The 20,046-nt window shown below is 37.4% G+C and overlaps 1 protein-coding gene across 2 annotated transcripts in view; it reads right to left on the bottom strand.

Annotated features, from left to right (window-relative positions):
• Nucleotides 1–423: 423 nt before the first annotated feature.
• ppp2r3a (protein phosphatase 2 regulatory subunit B'', alpha) overlaps nt 424–20,046 on the bottom strand; it is an 83,198-nt gene continuing 63,575 nt past the window's right edge. Inside the window, exons 1-12 of one of the 2 annotated variants that reach the window (XM_015375281.1) lie at nt 10,724–11,362; nt 9,318–9,602; nt 7,781–7,884; nt 7,581–7,683; nt 7,401–7,475; nt 3,772–4,015; nt 3,643–3,691; nt 3,469–3,558; nt 3,183–3,358; nt 2,973–3,091; nt 2,528–2,634; nt 424–1,939 (exon numbers count right to left, since the gene is read on the bottom strand). In XM_015375281.1, coding sequence (XP_015230767.1) covers nt 1,843–1,939; nt 2,528–2,634; nt 2,973–3,091; nt 3,183–3,358; nt 3,469–3,558; nt 3,643–3,691; nt 3,772–4,015; nt 7,401–7,475; nt 7,581–7,683; nt 7,781–7,884; nt 9,318–9,602; nt 10,724–10,864 — 1,590 coding nt within the window. In that variant the 5' untranslated portion in view covers nt 10,865–11,362 and the 3' untranslated portion in view covers nt 424–1,842. Of the gene's footprint in view, nt 1,940–2,527; nt 2,635–2,972; nt 3,092–3,182; nt 3,359–3,468; nt 3,559–3,642; nt 3,692–3,771; nt 4,016–7,400; nt 7,476–7,580; nt 7,684–7,780; nt 7,885–9,317; nt 9,603–10,723; nt 11,363–20,046 lie in introns of those variants that run through there. The other variant, XM_015375280.1, reaches the window with a different exon arrangement.

Below are 20,046 nucleotides of genomic sequence, written 5' to 3'. Positions count from 1 at the left end.
TGGCTCCCGCATGGAAGACCTTTACCAAATTAACTGCGTGGCTTTATTAATAGGATTAAGCAAAAGAATCATGAATTTGTCTGTGTGACTGAATTAAAATTATACATTTTTTTGTGTGTTTTCTCCTTCTTATAAAGTGTTTTCAGAAGACATTTGTTGTGGTTTGGCCCTATATGAATGAGTGAACTGAACTGAATTAGTTGCCATAATTTATTGCATTATACATTTTTTTTTACTGCTTTATTCCTATATCTGTCAACTACTTTGACTGGTTGTGTTATTGTTATTATTTGTTTCACTCAGGAACATGATTGGTGTTTTACTGCCTCTAACCTCCATTTTCCATGAGAATAATATAGAAAAAAGTAAGAAAAAAAAAATAGTAGTTTTTTAGGATTTATTTTTTCTTATGAATTTCTAAATCCAATAGTGTAGACTTTCACTGCAGAAAGGTCGAAGCCAAAATTAAATAAAAAGTCTGTTTCAGCAAGAGAAGCCAAATTGAGCTCCTCGCGGTTTAGCATGAAATAACTTAATAATTTCAGATGCAAAATAAGCATGAGGCCTCTTTCAGTAGGTTCTAATATGTGTGAATGTTTGTGTGAGACATCATGAAGTTCAGTTACATTTACCTCTACATGTGAATGATAACATCTGGACAAAATATGTTTTACAAACAACATGTTGAATATGGCTCAACGTGGTGGATGAAATAAAAAATTTTTTTTACACTTCACCCCATTTTCACATAGACTATTAATAAAGAACTGTACCTCTCTATGACGACAGGAGACAGTTGGTTTTGCTGGTAGATCTATCTCGTTAGAGATAAAAAAAAAAAAAGGAAGTGTTAAATTAAAGAAAAAAATGCCAAACAGGAGCAGCAGGAGGGACGCGGATCCTAAACTAAAACACACCTGTTTGCATTATCACAGAGGTTACATGTGGAAATGTTCAGACAACCCTACCAGAGAGTTTGATATGACTGGTAGCATGCTTCCTTTAATGTGCGTCTTTCCCCAGCGTCACGTAAGATGCAGGGCTTAAACGCTACAGTCTATGACTTTAAATGGAGGAGGGACTCTGGGGGGAAGGATGGCACCGATGTGCAGCTCAGGCAGTGAGAAGACTGGACTTCCACAAAGGAAGCATAAGCAAGCGATCCGATCCTGCAACATGCAGTCACAGAGACAAGCATGCAGTATCCCATTCTGGCCACAGAGAGGAGGTGCTGATGTAAATGCCACGAACTGTTACATGACCTCTCCCTGAGGAGACCTTGGTGTTAACAACTTCCTTTACCCGAAATGCAGTGACAAGCTGTATGCGCAGCATGTTCCTGAGGGCTGGGTCTGCGGGTACGTCACAGGAAAGCACAGGGAGGACTGCCAATCCCCAGTGGCAGTGGTATTTATAAATTCAAAGAACTCTGTGTCAGTCTACCTTTGGCACAGCAATGTTAAAAACTTAATTAAAAAAGAAGAAAAGATTGTCTTTTGGCATGATTGTCAGTTGAGAATTCACAAGAGAAAGATAAAAATTTTAAAGTTAAGAAGTTTTTTCCCCATATTCTCAACAGCTTTTTCTCCACTATCTCTATCTTTCTTCTTCTCAAATGCTCAAAGAGCAGTAATATTGTAAAGTCTTTGTGTGTAAATGCATAACTGCATCTCTTACACAATAAAACAGAAATGTGAAAACACAACACACTTATAAACCCCATCCTTAGGGGGGGTCTCTGCAGCCACACCGTCTTCAATATGCATGCCAGGAAGTCCTTTGTCGTGTGGATCCTAAGTGTCATCCTCACACTGAACATCTAGCAATTCAATGTTAGGAGATTTATTCCGACAGGTCGGATATGACCAGTTTCTCCATTTTATTTCCAATCTCTCCTGGTATTTGAAGCTCTTCAGATTCATAGTCCTCATCAAATGTCCTGTGAAAAAAAAACAACAACAGTCATACAATAAAAATAGTAAAAGTATTCCCCATGTTTTATTGTATAGATGGTTCAGGGTTGTTTTTGCTTTTCATCTGACCATAACACCTTCTCTCACAGATTTCTATGTGCCCATCTGTACTTCTTTGTGGGTTTCTTACAACTAAGCCATGTATTGATTTCTCCCTTTAATGGTTGCAGTAATAGCCATTCAACATTTCCCCAATTTCCTTCATGGGTCCTTGGCTGGTCCTCTACAATTCCTTTTTAAACATCAATCTTTATCCTAAAATATTCTCTCTGTCATGATTTGTGGACATTAAGATCTAAAGAGAAGCATTATCTCCTTTTAATTGAGTGACAGGGTGGAGTCAGTGTAAAAAAAATAGGCATGCCCAGGACAAAGAAGGGATCACTCTAGTGGCTGGAAGTTTGACTGGGAAGGTTCATTTGGAATGGCTGCCACTGTATGCACCACTTTGTGTTAAATGCACACATTTGTTGGATGTAATGTGACTAAATGTGATAGGGTTTAATAGGCATATATAGTTTTAAAAGGTAGGGTGAAAATGTTCCAGTGTGTACCCGTCATGGAGCTGTTCGTTTGCAGTCTCCTCTGCAACCAATATCTCATACTCTTCTGCAGCATATTTATCCCAGTCAGATGGCTCTGGACCTTCACTGTCAAAGTCCTGGAACACGCAGATTTGTATTTATTTATTTTTTGTACAGCTACAAAATAAATACAGCAAAATAACTTAATAGGTTCATGCAAAAATCAATGAGTAGATTACATAGGTCGAAGATTTAAAACACTAAAAATCAAAGGGTTTGTATGATCAATGGAAAAAAATGCAAGCTATTCTTTACAGAGGGGAATGTAAAAAACATCCCATTAAATGTAGATCTAAGGGATTTTATTTTTCAAGATTTTCTTAATATTGTATTCATCATACAGATCTTAAAACCTTTTCCCCTGGTACCTAGAACTAATTTGTTTTCATTGCAAACAAGAAATGCAGATTGGCACCTTTTGCACTGCAAATGGATCTCTTTGCTCGTGGTCCAGGTACTTTTCCAGATTAAAGAAGGTGTCGAAGAATATGTGAGCCATCCTGCAGCGCTTCAGATCACTTAGGGTTATCTTACCTAAAAGAAAGGTTTTTATGTGTTAGTTCTTGCAGGTGTGCAAAAGCACTGAGTTAGCATGGGAATTTAAAATGAAGAAAACATATTTAACCTGGATTCTCAGGCTTGACCAAGTCAAGCATCTGGCAGAGCAAATCCTGGAATGGCAGGGGTTCGATGCCCATTCTCTCCATCCTCTCACACTGCTCTTCATAAAAGTATTCCAACTCGAACATAGACAGGACACCATCACCATCAACATCCATGCAGCGAAACCAGTACTCTATACTACAGAGACCAATGGAAGATAAAATGTTAAGCAGGTTGCTGATACTGACGTTTAAAAATTGGCTGAAAACAATAAAACGATGGTGAGACAGATATATGTCCAACAATACCTAGTTGGATTTTTCTTGTCTTCCTCAGACAAGAGGAACCAGACAAACTCCGCATAGCTCATCCTGCCTTCTATCTGCACAGCGTTGCCCCTGGAGACAAAACCGACTCAGCCGTTTGCACCCAGCACCTCTTTTATGTTGCAGTAATCAACTTCTCTCTGTGATTTCACTTACCTGGTAACAGCACCGGAAAACAACCTGTCGATGATTCTGTTTGAAGATGCTGAATGATGGGGGGGGAATGAACAACGTGAATTGGACCATTATACGGAAATGCTGTATCTAAGTTAAAATTGCTCTTACTGTGGTCGTTGTATCTTGCCAGGTCCTTGGGATCAATGTAGAGGTCATGGTCAGTGTCCAGCTCCCAGAACTTGCAGTAGATAACATAGAAGTGTTCGTAGGAGAAGTAGTCTGTGATCTGGTTGATGTCGTCCTCTTCTTCCAGGAGGGCCAGGGTCTGCAGAAAGTTACTCCTGCGCAGCTCAGTCATAGTGATGCGGCCCGTCCAGGAGCGGTTCACCACATAAAATATCCGCTGGATCACCTGTTTAAAAAAGAAAGATACATACAGTACATTCACTGGGAGCTATGACAAGAAAAAATAGAAATATTTTTTAAAGATTTTGTTTAAAAAAAAAAAGATTTCCATTTCTCTACTACCAAACTTAATGCAGCTCATTTATCTTTGGATGCCTTAGGATTTTTTTTTATGTTTATTGATTAACATAAATAGTGTACCACCAATCACATCACAGTCTGTGAAAACATTTACTCATATGTATTTGTACATTCAAGATGACTTGTTTAAGTTCAAATGGATCATCAGAACAGGGAACAAGAGCGATTGACTTTGAATGCACCAAGCTTTTATTTCAGAGGTAAAGGAAATAATCCAGAAACTTCAAATCTATAGGGATTTTCACACACAATCAGCTCTCAGGTAAATGCAGGATGGTCCAGAAAGAGTAAATATGAGTGGCAGATCTGAAAATGACACAGGGTGTCAGAAGCTAAAATAAGACATTATTACAGCCAAATAATCCAGAACAAATCTGAGCCCTTGAGAATTAAGCTAGTTCTGATGGCAACAGGTGGTCTAATCCAGCACTAACAAGGCATACCTATTATAGTAACTGATAAGGTGTATACTGGCATGATAAGTTACCATCTGTTGTATGCAAGCAACCTTAAAGGTACTTAATCATTTTATTTCTATAGATTCTGTTTAAAGGTTCTTAGTCAAAGAGCCATCAAGACCCCAATGCATTTCAGTCATCTCAAAATTCAATATCATCAATTCAATTCAATTCAGTTTATTTATATAGCGCCAATTCACAACACAAATCATCTCAAGGCACTTTACAGTTCAACACATCACAACTCCAGTCTCAAAATTGGCGTTGCAATTTATGCCCATGCCATTTTGTACTAAAAGAAAAGAAATGTTGGCTTAAATCATGATCATATATTAGCTTTGCATATCACTTTATTTTTATATAAAATTGGAAACTGTGACCAGAAACACTCAGAAGATAAAAAGTTATACACCGCCTTCTTTATTCTCCGCATAAACATTTTGTTAATAATGGTGCATAGCAAAGGCGACTGCAATTTTCAGATGAATAAAAAGATTTTTTTGACTTTTTTGACATTTAAGTTTATTTATGTCAGTAGAATTTCAAACTAAGTTCCTTGGAGCTAGCTTTAGCCAGTTACAGTAGTTTCTACATAAAGCTAATCTGATTACTGTTAAAGGAAGGTGCCAAGAGAAGCTGCATCCTAGTTGTCCTTAGTCAGACTTTCTGAATGTTTGTCCAGTTATTTCAACTGGAATGGCCTGTGGTGCAAGGATATTAAGTACAGATCCTCTTTTAACAGAATCTCATTTAAGACAAAAAAACCCTATAACCCTTTAAAACAGTCCTTAACTTTAAGGGCTGCTTTGTACTCTGATGTGTAGCAATAACCTTCACAGAGAAAATGATTATGACAGTAATAAATTGACAGATCCACATAAATCGTGACCAGGACAGCAAATTGTCAGGTTACTGAAAATATGGTTTTCACTCCAAGGAGTGAAGATTAGTTCACAATGAAAACCAGGCGTATCAGGGCCACACTTAGTTAAACAAATTAAAGGTTAGCATGCATTAACTGGTAAATCGACCTCCAATAGCTGCTAATGTCTCAGACAGGGGTGTGTTAGCTGACCTACAATCTGCTGAAAGGGTCTTAAAATGGACATTTGGCAGACCGGGACCTCGGCTGCAAATGGAAATGTAGGTAGCTTTGTTTCCGTGATGTCACGATGCACTGACGCACTCGAGAATCTCTGCACTTCGGTGCAGCGAAACCTCGACTTCAGTGGCACGGGTCGCAGCTGCTCCAATCCACATTGATGAATCCACTGCATCTAATGTTACACACTTGGTATTAACGGGAACGGCTTTGCTGCCAATAAAATAAAGGCTCTATGGTATTAAGAACGTTATTCAATGGATTAAATAAAGACACATTGATATCCTAATGTCATAATTAAGAGCAATATCTTTAAATCAGCCAGTGATAGAATTATCAGGACCAATGTTGTGTTCTAAGAATTAGAATACATGAGTGGATTCTCTAAAGGAATACTTAAAGCTGTGCCTGAGTAACCACACTGTTGGTGCACTTGGTAAAGACTTAAAATTAATAGGTTTTTCTTTTGAGTAGAAAAAACTTATAAAACATTTTGAAGAAAAAAAAAATCAACCCTGTTTAAAGAATATGTATTATGTTGTTTATTGAATAAAGTACAAATAATTATTAAATATGTCAATTAGGAAATTTAATCTGAGAACCAAAAACCCACCGGTAAAACAAACAAAGATCAGTGGGACAAATACTGATCTGCTGTTTCCTGTCCTCATACTTATGCTAATTTGTACCCTGTGATGTTATCTGTTCAGGAGAAACAAACATCTTAATGGGTTTGAACAAGTGTTTACATGACAACTCAGAATGTTTTTGACTCAGCTCTAGGATATAGCTGTCCTTTATGCTGATTTTAAAGCAGAAAATACCAAAATGCACCACAAATGTTTGGAAGATAGTTCAAGTAGGGCTGCAACTAATGATTATTTTGTAAATTGATTAACCTGTCAATTATTTTCTGATTAATTGATTAATAATCGGATAGGCAAAGGTTCTTTAAAGAAGACAGTTTTGCAAAATTTAACCATGTGAAACTTAAACTTTTCAACTTGTGGAGTTCTGGACAGTGCATACAAATAAAAATAATTTTTTTATCTTAAATGCAAATTTTTTATATATTTTTTACAATCTTGGCACAATTACTGCTCTAAGTGGGTTGCTCTTTCAGCTAAAGACACATTTTAGAGTCGCTACATACAATTTAATGATTAATCAATAACTGAATTAGTTGCCGAATATTTAAACGATAGATTCATCACGATTAATCCAATTAATTGTTTCAGCCCTAATTTTGACCATGCGACCAACATTAAGAAAGGGAGGACAAGTGCAAGGATAGACGTAAGGGCATAAGGAACAAAAGAGGTAAAAAAGAAGAACACAGACGAAATACAAGCACCGTGTAGGAAGTAACAACATAGATAGGGATAAGGTCACTAGGAAAGTCACAGCATTTTTTTTCAATGCGCTCATTTTCTTTTTTCTAACTATTAAGACCCAAAACCATTAAATTCTAGTGCTTAAAAACGTTTTCAGTCTGAGTAGGAACTTTTGATTAAAGTTAATGGAAATTCTTTCTCATCTTATTGTGTAATATTAATGTACCTGGTTGTAAATATCAATATAAATTCAAAATAGAACTACTACAACATAAACAAAATGGTTTACATTAAATCACCCAATTAAGACAATATACCATCTAAATAATAACTTTTTCCATTAATTTCGCCATGTACCGTTGTAATGTAGCGTGAATGGAATTCAGGTGCATCCTTCAAAAACGTGAGCCCTGGATGTGTGTCCACAATGTCCTATGAGACAAGGAGAAACAGTTAAAAAATAAAGACAATCTGTGCATTAAAACAAACACAGCAGCACAGATTTGTGTCTAAACCAAGAGTAGAGACAACACCAACCTGGAGTAGAGGAATGAAGTCTTCCTGTTCCAAAGAGTTAAGCCCAGGTTTAGCTAACAGGTAAATAAACCTGGATGAATCATCATGAAAACTGTGCAACAACCTGCAGAAGAGAGGAGGGGAAATATGGAGATTAGATTTCATAATCTGACTTAAGTTAAAATAATTTTAAAACAATAAAAAAAAAAATGTATTCTTACTTCCTCCATGTTGCAACGAATGAATGAACTGAAACACAGCCTTTCCTCTCACCACCAGCAGCATAAAACATGGGAGCTTTCCAGTAAAGTGGACACCCACACACCTGAACAGAGACACAGACAAACCCACCAGCGCTTAACTGAGAAAACATGCAACATGGCTAAAAATTAATACAAATAATAAAAATATTGCTAAAGATGTGCACAATTCTTAAGTAGAAGAAAAGCCATGCATGATTTTCTTCTCATTAAACATTCTACATCCAACAAGCATAAATATATCTATTATTACAATAAAGTCTAAAAGAATCAAGAAAGAGCGTATTTAAGAAAGCAATTTTCTATTTTAGACTGAAGTTCTGCATAGAATTTCTACAATAGAATAACAATAAGATTGCGTAAATATTTTTCATTCACTTTGTTTTGTTATTAGGTTACAAACAAGATGCAGATTTGTTCAAATTTACTTATAATATTCTAATTGGTATAGTCTTCTATTTTCTAGGTCATAATTATGTTGATAACATTATGATTTTATAATTTATCATTAACAAAACAACATTTTAGAGATGGTATTTGAAAACTTGTTATTGTTGTTGAGTTGTTCTATGAAAAGAAACCCTGTTTAAATAAATTGTATTTCGTAGAACAGGGAACAAAATTTGCTGGATTGTAAAATTGTTGACCGCTGACCTAGAGCCTGAAAATACCTAAAATTTACTCATATAATGATGAGCAACTTGTCAGATTTTTTTTTTTTTTATCTGATATAGGTCTGGACCTTTATTGGTCCATTCTAACACATTAAAGGTACAGTGGAGAATGTTCTTTTTCTGGGTGGATGGTCAAAATAAGTGGTCCTCCTAATTGCCAATCACTCTGATGATATGTTTACATAAGGCTGTCCTACGTGCTCAGCCCCATTTTCACTTACCGGTGTTGAGTCTGACATGGTGGAAAAATCTTTTGGAAACTAAGCTTGTATGAGTGATGCAAAAAGCAACTTTTAAACAGAGAGTGCACGAGGAGAAATGGTCTTGTGCATGCTCTTGCAAGTTCCCACTCTGGAGCAGGTACAGGGTTGTGCAAATGCATTTGATTTTTTTTTGCAAAGTGGAGAAGGCAGGTTTTTTCAAAAATTTGAGAAAATCCTCCACTATACCTTTAAGATAGCTTGATATCAACCATGCCATTGTGGTTCTGGCTTTTTCCCATCTCATCCTGGTGAAAGATGGCTATTCCACCTGCTTTAGCTTCTCCACAGCTTTGTCACTGATCTTTTGCTTTGATCATACTGCTTCCTTTATTAAATTTCACATAGGTAGAATCTATTTATATAGGTGAGGCCAATTTGTTAAACTGCACTTTATTTGGTGGCATCGGATTAAGGGAACAAAATCAAATGGACCCCCCCCCACTTTTCACATTTGTGTTTGTTACTGTGTGTTGGTCTACTCTATTTGATAAAATATCAGTTGATTTCTACAAAACAGTATAAATGTCAGTAAAAAATAACAAATTTAAAGTAAATGCTGACCTTTGCAATCCTCCCCATTTCATAAATGTTAGCCTTCTCCTCCTCGAACTCTGCGAAGGCCGTCTCTATGGCAGCAATGGTCGCATCGTGGTTGGCAGCCTGGCCAAGGGCAGGGAGCCCACGGGGGTAGTAGAACCTGGGAATGTTAACGGCAGGAGGGGGGGGTGCGACGATAACGGGGGCAGGAGGAGGGCTTGGCGAGCGCGGTGCCGGGGGTGGAGAGGCCGCGATGGTGGGGGGTGCAGGAGGAGGTGTTCCTGGCTTCTTTTCTGGTCTGGGCTGGAGCTGAGGAGATCAAGGTACAGTATGGAGGCATATTACCAAACTGATCAAATCATATTACCGTACATATGGTGTTTATAATTTGTACTTTCACAGTAAAAGATATACTCTTTGAAAAAAAAAAAAAACAACACCACACAAAGCTACAAATTTAGCCCCTTAACTAAAAGCATACATGGATGTGAGACAACACACAATAACCACATTTCTGGGAACATAATAAATATATTTTACGCACATGGAAATTCCCAGTGAGTGATGAATATTTAACAAACTTGTTTTGCAATCAGTTAGTCACTATGTCAGTCAACAGACTGCATAACATTATTAACCGAGGTGTTGGCAGGGAAAATTCAGAGTGGTGCAAGACCATGGAAGACAACATATCGCAGTGTGGAGGCTTCCTTATCATAATCTCTAAAACCCTAATAAAGTAATAAAAAAGAAAGCTAGCTGTTATAATAATGGGATCGTTCAGTTGAAAAATCCAACCTGTATAAACCAGTTAGTCAGATTGACATCACCATATCTTTCCATTAATTTCAACTCTTATTAGTGCCAAGCCCAATAAATACTGAAAAATCTAATCAGATTTTTTCCCAATTTTTTAAATGGATGAAAATTAATTATCAGTGTGAAAATTAGCCTAAAGCAGCACCAACATTGGAGCCCTTATGTGAGTTCTATATCACATAAAGTGTGATGTGATGAATAAAAAGTAAATTGTGAGAAAAGATGTTGAACCAGTCCTGAGTGGAATAAAAGGTTCCAGATTGCACAGAACATTACTGACTGTTGCAAATTGAATCTCCAGGCAGACCTTAGTGGAGTCCTCTCGTGGGCCTCCATGCTATCTGTATTGAGCAGGACAGCTGTGGCTGTGTTTCCCTTCAAAGCGTTCATTCTATCACTCTATTCCTGCAATCCACTGAACTATAAATATACCCCCAATACCTGTCTCAAAATAGTTTGCCATACGTGGCATGAAACTCTGTGTGTCTAAGAGCAACAGGACGCGACTACTGTATTTGTGTTTTCAATGCAACATCATTGCGAGTGCTTTACATGACGAATACATGATTGAATGCATTCTTCTTTCACCTCTGAATGCTGAACCGACTGACCTGTTGCTGCTGGAAAGACTTGAGTCTCTTCTTGAACCGTGAGGGCAAGACAAAGTCACACCCCCTGGCCAGAAAAGCCAGCTCCCCTCTCAGGTCAGGATCCCGCCGTAACGAGTCCTCCTTGACCTCCTTGATCATCATGGTGGAGGCCGACACTCACAACCCCCTACGATATATTTGGCCAATGACACGGCTAAAGATAAAGTGGCTTTCCAAGGGATCAAACAATCGTTTAAGTGTATTGAAGGAGTTTAAAGAAGAGCTCCCAAATCTGACAACATCCCAAAAGCCACGCAATCCAGCAAAATGTCCTTTGGCAACAACTTGCACTTTTAAAATCTATGTCCTATGTACTCCACTTCTACAGACGGAATTTAAAAGCTGCATTCTGTAGAGCGGTATTCCATCAACGAATCTGAGTAAGGAGGCATTCCTCTGGCGTCCTTTACCACGGAGAAGAACGGAGCACAGCAGCATGGTAGTAGGTTCCTTTATCTCCAGCTGCAATCCCAAACTACAGCATCTGTCCTGTGTAGAAACCTCAAAGCTGTCCCCATGTCAGCTTTAGATGCTTGCATTTGAAGTAGCCTGGCTGGAGCCTGTTGCTCCAAGCTGGGGTTCTGACAAACTGCGGTGAGAAACATGAGCCATGTCAGGCTCTGGTAATAACACACACACACGTTAGCACACACATGCAGGGAACTGTCTGTCCCAAGCATTAGGGTGGTGGGTAGGAAGGGTCTGCAATCATGTAGCATATCAGTGTCTGATGTTTTGCATGAACCGTGTCTTCCTCAGTTCCTGCTTGGGACTAATATTAGCCAGTAGGAAGTTACAACTTAAAGTGTTTGAAATAATTCTTCGTCAAACAGGAAGCCTGTCCTAAACCTTCATATGAGCAGCCTGGACTAGTAAGCTAAAATATTTTCATATCAATGTAATTTGAGATGAAGTGAAGAATCAGTGGCAAAGCAACTCAAATGCCATAATCTGCACTCAACTAGAACTTAGGTGAAAAACATTGATAATTATGTGATGATTAACTCTATTTAATAAAAAACCAATGAAAAATTTAATGTTCAGCATTACAGTTTAAATTTATCTAAAAAAAAATTGTAGTTAACAGGCCTCTTAAGTATACTTAAGATTATTGATAACATAATTAATAGATCTTTCCAAAGTTCCAAAATAAGAAAAAAAGTTTGTAATATTTGATGAAAATATGATGAGGAATGTATAAGTTGTGATAGCAGCCAGTTTTTAATACCCTCTGTAATGGCCTGGAATAATTTGTACTGTAAATTGGTTTTGTTACTTCTATACCTTAAGATAACTTGCAGGAATTTGCAATTTATGATTTATTACGAAACTCTTCTGCACTCTAACAATTAAAAAGTTGCCATCTTAATTGAGTTAAATTCACACAGGATCACATGAGAGCCTTATAAAATATTTAGGGAAAATAGCCTTAGGCGACTACCTGCTCTCTCAAAAATCAGTTTAGTTGATGGAGAGCTCAACTTTAAAGTCCTACAACTAAAACAAAAAGAAATAATAATAATAATCTGTGGGACGGTAGTAGGAGATTCTGAAAGGTAACCTGGAAAGAAACACCGCGGGAGTGTAGGCAGTTGAAGATACTGCTGAAGGTCTTGAGAGGAAAGACGGGGTTAGAGTTTCAACTGCAGGGACATGATCAAAGGAAGACTGTTCTCTGAACCCTTCACTCCCCTGAGATCTTTGGGTGGCGCATCAATGAGTGCTGGTTATATTATCAGCGTTGAAGGTATCTTTTAAGGGAAAGAAACCTTCTCCTTGTGTGTGGCAGAAATTGGCATTAGTAAGGTCTCAAAAAATGCTTCAGAGGAAACTGCTTAGCTCTTTTTACCTCTGCTACATAATAATGATCAATTAAAAATATTAGTATTTCCACATATGCAGTGTGAGAAAACAAAAAACAAAAAAAATTCAATCTAACCCCTAAATCCTCAATCACTGTATGGAGCGGGTACTATGTAGTGGACTTTATAGTGAACTCATTTAAAGGTGTAATGGAGGGTTTTCATGAATATTTAAAAAAAATTCCCGTGCACAACCCTATACCCGCTCCAGAGAGGGAACACCTATTAAACGTGTGTGAGAGAATGCACGGGCCAGTTTCTCCTCGTGCATGCTCAAGTTGCTATTTGCATCACTCATACAAGCTTACTTTCTAAAAGAACATTTGCATTTTTTCCACAATGTCAGACTCACATTGTAAGTGAAAATGGGGACAAGCATGTAGGACGGTCTTACGTAAACATATCACCAGAATGATTGACAATTAGAAGGAACCACTGATTTTGGCGATCCACCTGAAAAAAGAACATCCTCCACTATACCTTTAACTGACAGTTTGGATAGAGGATCATTACTTTTCACTCCCTGTTGGGTTCCAGCTCTCTACTGCATCTTTGTTCTCTCTCGCCCCCAAAACAAATCCCATGATGCCTTGCGAGGAGATCTCTTGAAAAGCATTCTGGGATATATCTGCACGTATAGAGACCATGGATTCACACTACTTTTTAAGGTGCATTGTAGGAACTTTTGAGTCCACAAATTTTAATCCATTAAACATGCGGACACTCAGATAAAATGGTGTTACCTTTATATAGTGCTCCATAAAGGGTTTGGAGTGTCATTCGGACACAGCCATTGTTTTTAGCTAGTTTTATATTGTTCTGAAGGAGAGATCAGAATCCCCTCAAAGTGGAGTTGGTTCAGAACCTAATATGTATATTTTTTTTTTATTTGGAAAGAAAGGCCATCAGTGGGCAGCTGTTGGCCGGGGCATTATTACAGTTATATATTTACAATGTACTATTATAACACCACACAACAAAAATCTAACATATCAATTTTTAATACGTTTACAATCAAACTCTCCATCCGGTTGTTGAGATTAGTGCAACTGCTGAACAGATGAAATCCTGCATTTTGACTGGTGGCGGAATGGCAGGAAGAGGAGCCCGCCCAATGAATGCAAGGGACCCAAAGGAATGATGTGGTAAATGAATTATGGAAATTGGTGACCGGTACTATTCATATTTAGAGACAACATAAGAGTATTTTTTCCTTCTGTTTGGCTAACCACTTCTGTGAAGATTTATTTATTCATTTGTTCATATTAACTCATATTTCAATTCTAATAAAAAGATCTACTCTAGAAAGGTTCTGAGGAAATTTGGAAGAAAACCAGACCCACAGCAACATAGATTCCCACCATTCTAAAGATAAATCCCTTGCTTTAGAGAAAACCCATATGCAGTATTTTGTGATGGAAATGGTCAATCCTCGTCTCATTTTTATTAAAGCACAGATTAAAGTTCCTGTAGAGTTTGGTTATTTCTCTATGTTTATGTCTGTGAGGGCATCACTTTGTTGCTAGTCAAATCTTTGTTGGTGGTCCCACCCCCCTGCTTTTTATGTTCTTCACAAAGTGCAGTCTAATAGACATTGGTCCTTGCATTTGGGGTATAAATATTTTTCTTATTATTATTAGGACCATTTCAGAATATGAATGGATAAAATTCTTGTGTGGCTCTCTTTTAGGCCAAAACAGGAAGGAAATCTAGCACCCTCTAGTGTTAAATTTAGTTATAAAAGTGCTGTTGGAAAGAAAAATTGGTTAAAAATATAAATTTTATCCTCACTAAATAATTTTCTCAAGAGTTATATACTCAGAAAAACTGGTTAAAAATATAAATTTTATCCTCACTAAATAATTTTCTCAAGAGTTATATACTCTTCTGTATTTTAGCACTAAAGTGAAATGTTTTATTCTCACAGGGCCGGAGAGGATATGAGAGTGTCTGTTGGTCTTTGAAAGTCACAGTGCCTTGTAAAGATATTTGGAGTTTGCTGCACTGAAAGTTTCATCGAGGATATCTGAATTATCCAATGTTGGGCTTAATGAGTGATGATGACAAATAGAATCCTGCAATGGACTGGCGACCTGTCCAGGGTGTACCCCACCTCTCGCCTGTAGACAGGCTTAGATGGGCACCAGTACCCCTCGCAACCCCCTTCTAGATAAGTATGATGAAAAATGGATTGATGGATAAATAGAATCCACCTGAGTGTAATCAAGTCTCTGCATAAATGCACCTGCTCTGTGATAGTCTCAGAGGTCTGTTTAAAGCGCAGATAGCATCATGAAGAACAAGGAACAGACCATGCAGGTCTGAGATACTGTTGCAGAGAAGTTTAAAGCTAAAAAAGATACAAAAAGATTCCCCAAAGTTATATTGAAATGGAAAGATTATAAGACCACTGTGAAGACCACTGAGGCCGTCCCTCTAAACTTTCAGCTCAAACAAGGAGAAGACTGATCAGAGATTGAGCCAAGAGGCCCATGATCACTCTGGATGAAATGCAACAGGGAAGATGGTTAAAATAGATGGGAAGATGGATGAAGCCAAATAAAGAACCATTCTGGAAGAGAATCTGTTGGAGTCTAAAAAAGACCTGAGACTGGGACGGAGATTTATCATTCAATGAGACAATGATCCAAAACATAAAGCAAAATCTACAATGGAAGTGTTCCCAAATAAACATATCCAGGTGTTGGAATGGCCAAGGCAAGTCCAGACCTGAATTCAATTGACAATCTGTTGAAAAAACAAACTCTCTCACAAACTCTCTCAATCCAACAGCGATTATCTTGAGTGGTTTTGCAAGGAAGAATGGGCAAATAATTTCCATTTCTCAATGTACAAAACTGATAGACATACCTCAATTGACTTGTGGCGGCACTAAAAAATATTAAATCAAGGGGCTGAATTATTTTTCACACCCAATTTTCAGCCTTTTATATGTGAAAAAGTTCAAAATATATAATAAATTTAGTTCCACTTTATGATTGTGTCCCACTTGTTTACAAATTATTGTTTACAAATAATTACAATTTAATATCTTCATGTTTGAATCCTGAAATCTGCAAAAAGGTGGAAAAGTTCAAGGGAGCTGAATACTTTCACAAGGCACAGCAAGTAAGTCACCTTGTGTTTTGAGTAGCTCCCTCTACATACTTTTGAATTCTTCAGAACAACTGGACTCCATACACCAGCCAAGGTCACATACCCATCCCACACAGAGCAATACACAACGCATAAGCATATTATCTTAATTCCACCTTTTTCTGATATTTATATTTCAGTGGTAAACAGTTTCCAATAAGGGTTGAAATGTATTCCAAAATTCCTGTATCTCACTTTTACCACGAAAAGCACAAATGTAATGCTTCTTCTGCCCTACTTTATTAACTGCAGCAAAGCACCTACTGTAGGCACTCATAAATCTGCATAAAGAGATGTGTGTGCATTTAACTGGGAGTAAGTAAAGGGAGCCTGAACAGATGCCACCAGGCAGCTGCGTGCTCTTTTCCTGTCTGACTGACAGCTGCTGTAACCCAGCCTTCTCAGCACTGATCTGCCTGAGCCTGAGACCAGTTTAGCGGTGAAGACAGTGAGAGTGGTGTGGGTGTCCAATCCTTTAAAGATTTAGTGTTTAGCCCTGTGTATGCTTAGGCGATATGATACAAGTTAAAACTGTTGCCTTTAACAACAAAGTAGTGAGTCAAACTAAAGGGAGACAAAATGGAAAAGCTGAAAAAACCTTAAAAATAACTAAATATGTTTTATACTATTACCTATTTACCATGCTTTAAAGTGTAACTAAACAAGGTGTAAAAGTATAACCATGGCAAGAGAAATTCAGAAAGCTTTCACTAAAGTGGGCTGTGCCAAGAGACACTAAGGGACATGGCTAAGTGAGGGGATCAGCAGAGAGGTTGTTTAGGAAAGAAAAAGTGGCGGTGGAATCTGATATAACCAAATCCTCGAAGTCCCTCATATAAAACCAGCAGACATTAAAATGCTTATTTGAAAGACGGCATCGATCATTGTGCCACCATGGTGGCGTCTGACTGGGATCATTTTATTGCATGTTTCATTTGTATTCGTAGAACAAATGAAACATGTTAAGGTTAAAATAGTGGCTGTAGTAGGTATGTAAACAAACAATAGAGAATATGAGGGTCCACAAGCAGGAAACTGGACAGCTCTCTCCTCTGAGATTACATCACTTCCTGGTTTCAAGTTAAATCCAATATACTGCCATATCACAATGCAGCGCTGTGGTGTTAACATTTACCTAGTTGTAACATTTTAAATAAATGGAAAATCAAACTGCGGAGGAAATAAAACATGTTTACATGAAAAAAGGATAGATTTGAACAGTAACACGAAGATGGCTGTCAAGGGTCCCAATTTATGCAGTTTATCTGTTTATGTGGGGTTTAATTACCTCTTAAAGAAAGCAAAATATTTTTGTTGTTTTTGGCTCAGCAGGTCTTCTACCCATTGTCATAGCTGTTGCTAGAATCACAAAAGAAAGTCTAAGGATCTGACACAAAAGCACAGATAGGCAGATTTATTCCATTCAACGAGTTGATTAAGTGCCAAATTTCAACAAATTTTATCCCCATATACTTGTCGAGAAAAAATTGTCAAGTTAATTTAGAAACACGTAGATTCAAATTATCCAACTGAAGCAAACTGAACATTATTTTAGATACAGTTAGATCCATTTTCTAATAAATCCCAGCCACAGATATATTCATCGAGTCAGAGACTTTGCAATAATCCCACTTTAACAAGCATGTTGCTTACTTCAATAAACTTCCAAAGGCTTCCCTATAACGAATATGCTTAGTTATGTAGAACACAAAAAGATGAACACGTTCAATTTTTGTAAAAAAAAAAAGAGAAAAAAAATTAAAACACACTACATGCCATTGGTTTGAGGAATTCAAAAAATAATAGTTTTCAATGTGCATAGATTGCCATTTCTTTTTCTCAAAGTGTGTAACAGTTTATCCATTTCCTTTACAGGAATTTTTTTTTAGAATAAAATGGATCATAGTAGCTATCTTCAGCTATAAAGTTCAGCTAACTCCTTAATACAAAAACAATATTAGTGAGAGCAGACTGCAGCACAAGGGAGTTCAGCTCCAGGCCCCAGGAATCAATGTTCTTCATATTTTAGATGTTCAACTGGTTCCTAAATCAAATGAATGGTTCATTTGACGGCCTCTCTAGAACATAATGAGACTGCATTCAGCTGTGCTGAAGGACAGCCATTTCTAAAACATGCTGCAGACCAGCTCTTCAGGACCTGGAGTTACACATCCTTTAGAACCTATAATAATCTATAATCTGTACGTGTAGCATGTTTAGAAAGCTCCTGTTGCCACAAACTATAAAGTTTTCTTCAGTCATCGAAACATTACTTTTGGGTGAGTAAATGGGACTTAGTAAAACCCTTTGTGGTATTTTAATGTTACCATTAGGTTTTCTCTTCTGTTTCTGGAAGACGAAAGGATAAGTAGGGTTAATGTAAGATTTCAGAGGAAAAAGGGAGTACAACACATGTTTTTGACCTGAATGCTCACCAACTGGAACTAATCAAGACCCAGAACTGAAGAAACAGGTGAGTTATGAGCCCTAATTGCATGGAAGATAAAAAGAACAAAACTGAAGCACAGAGGAATCAGCTATCGAGCAATAACTGTCAGCTTTATTAAACCGTTAAATACAAACTGCATATGCACAAATGTCCTCCTCAAGGACTTAATTAGTCCACACACATTGTTCCATGTGAGCATCCTTGTATATCTTGATGGATTCACTTAACTGGAACTGTTTATTCCTGTCTTAAAGAGAAGCTAAGTAGTGTGAACATGACAGCTTCCAAAACTCATACCCTCTAGATCCCCCACCAACCCCATACATGCACCCTCCCCCAAACACACACACACACAATATGACAACGTCCATCTGCTGAGTGTAAAATTATCTGAGTAGGGTTAGCAACTGATTTCATATTTATTTCTGCTTCAGGAACCAGGCAGAGTTTACTCTCACACCCATTCAATAATAGCGCAGGACTGTTAGTTAGATGCAAAAAGTAGTGGGAGAGGATCATCAGTATAACTGGAAAACATTTGTCATTAAATGAAGAGCTAGGCTTGAAAAAAGCATGAGCCCAATTTGTTTATTTTTTTGTTTTTTTTTCTCCCTGCTTACATGACAGTGTCTGAGGAGAAAATCTTTGTAGATCACCTGCAACCCTTACCCCTAAAAATTGCACATACAGTTCAGCTCCCCTTAATCTGAAGCTTAACAAGACTTAACTACAAAGAATGATTTTAGAACGAAAGAAAAGCCTGTCACAGACATTTTCTCCTTCACATCACAAAAGAGAAAAAGTAGCATTTCTCCTTTAACATCTTTCAAACAACCTGAAGAAGATGTTAACTTTATAGGATTTCTGATACGGATTCTGGTACCAGTACCACAATATTAGGATTATTCACAATGGGAAACTGACTAAAACATATCTAAGTAGTCTGAGAGGGGAAAATAACCCACCTACCAAATTATTCAACAACACTGACTCAAAAATGCATAAAGGTTGATTTTAATTCAACTGTTGCATTCTGTATTTATTTTTGTGTTACTTTTTAGAGCATTTTTCTACCTCAAACTCTTGCCAAGACCCCTTTGTTCAGTTTGGCTCATTCTACAGAGGTAGTATTTCCCAAGAAGTCTTCACTATTTCCCAGGCTGCTTCTGTCCTCTTTCACATCATTAATAAAGAAAGACCTTTCCTATTTAAAAAAAAATCATCATGGCCTCTGCCACACACTTACTCTTTGTGTTTAACAGACAATGTTGCGTACTTTGGATCACAAAACACCATGATTCAGACTGATAATGATTTGCACTTTGCTTGAAAGCTGATAGAACTACTACCATGCATTCTGGTAATAAAGAAGGGGTTTTGCATAGCTGTGCAATAGATTAGCAAGACATCCAATGGCATCTATTAAACATTCTCCAGGCTTTAAGTGTTTTCCAGGTCATGAGTGAATAATTTTTCCGTCCCAGAATATCTTGTAATTGCGGCTGTCTGTCTCTCGATATATATATATATATATATATATATATATATATATATATGTTTGTGTTTTGCAGCCCAGAAATGTTTTGCATCTGATGCACTAAAACAGTGGCAGTATTTCAAATGTGCCATATGGGCAATTGCCCAAGGCAGCATTAAGGCTGTGTCAGTATGTGTGTGTTTTTTAGGCATGAGCATAATTAATAATAAACATTGCAGAGGACCAGTTTGCTATGGCTTTTATGTCTGTGCATTGCAAGGTGCCATTCAAGTAAGAACTGCCACTGCATTTAAATATCTGTAAAACTGCTTGTTTTGGG

This window comes from Cyprinodon variegatus, unplaced genomic scaffold (genome assembly GCF_000732505.1).
Source record: "Cyprinodon variegatus isolate N-32 unplaced genomic scaffold, C_variegatus-1.0 Scaffold116, whole genome shotgun sequence".
NCBI classification, from domain to species: Eukaryota; Metazoa; Chordata; class Actinopteri; order Cyprinodontiformes; family Cyprinodontidae; genus Cyprinodon; species Cyprinodon variegatus.
This window is presented reverse-complemented; position numbering and strand designations above follow the sequence as displayed.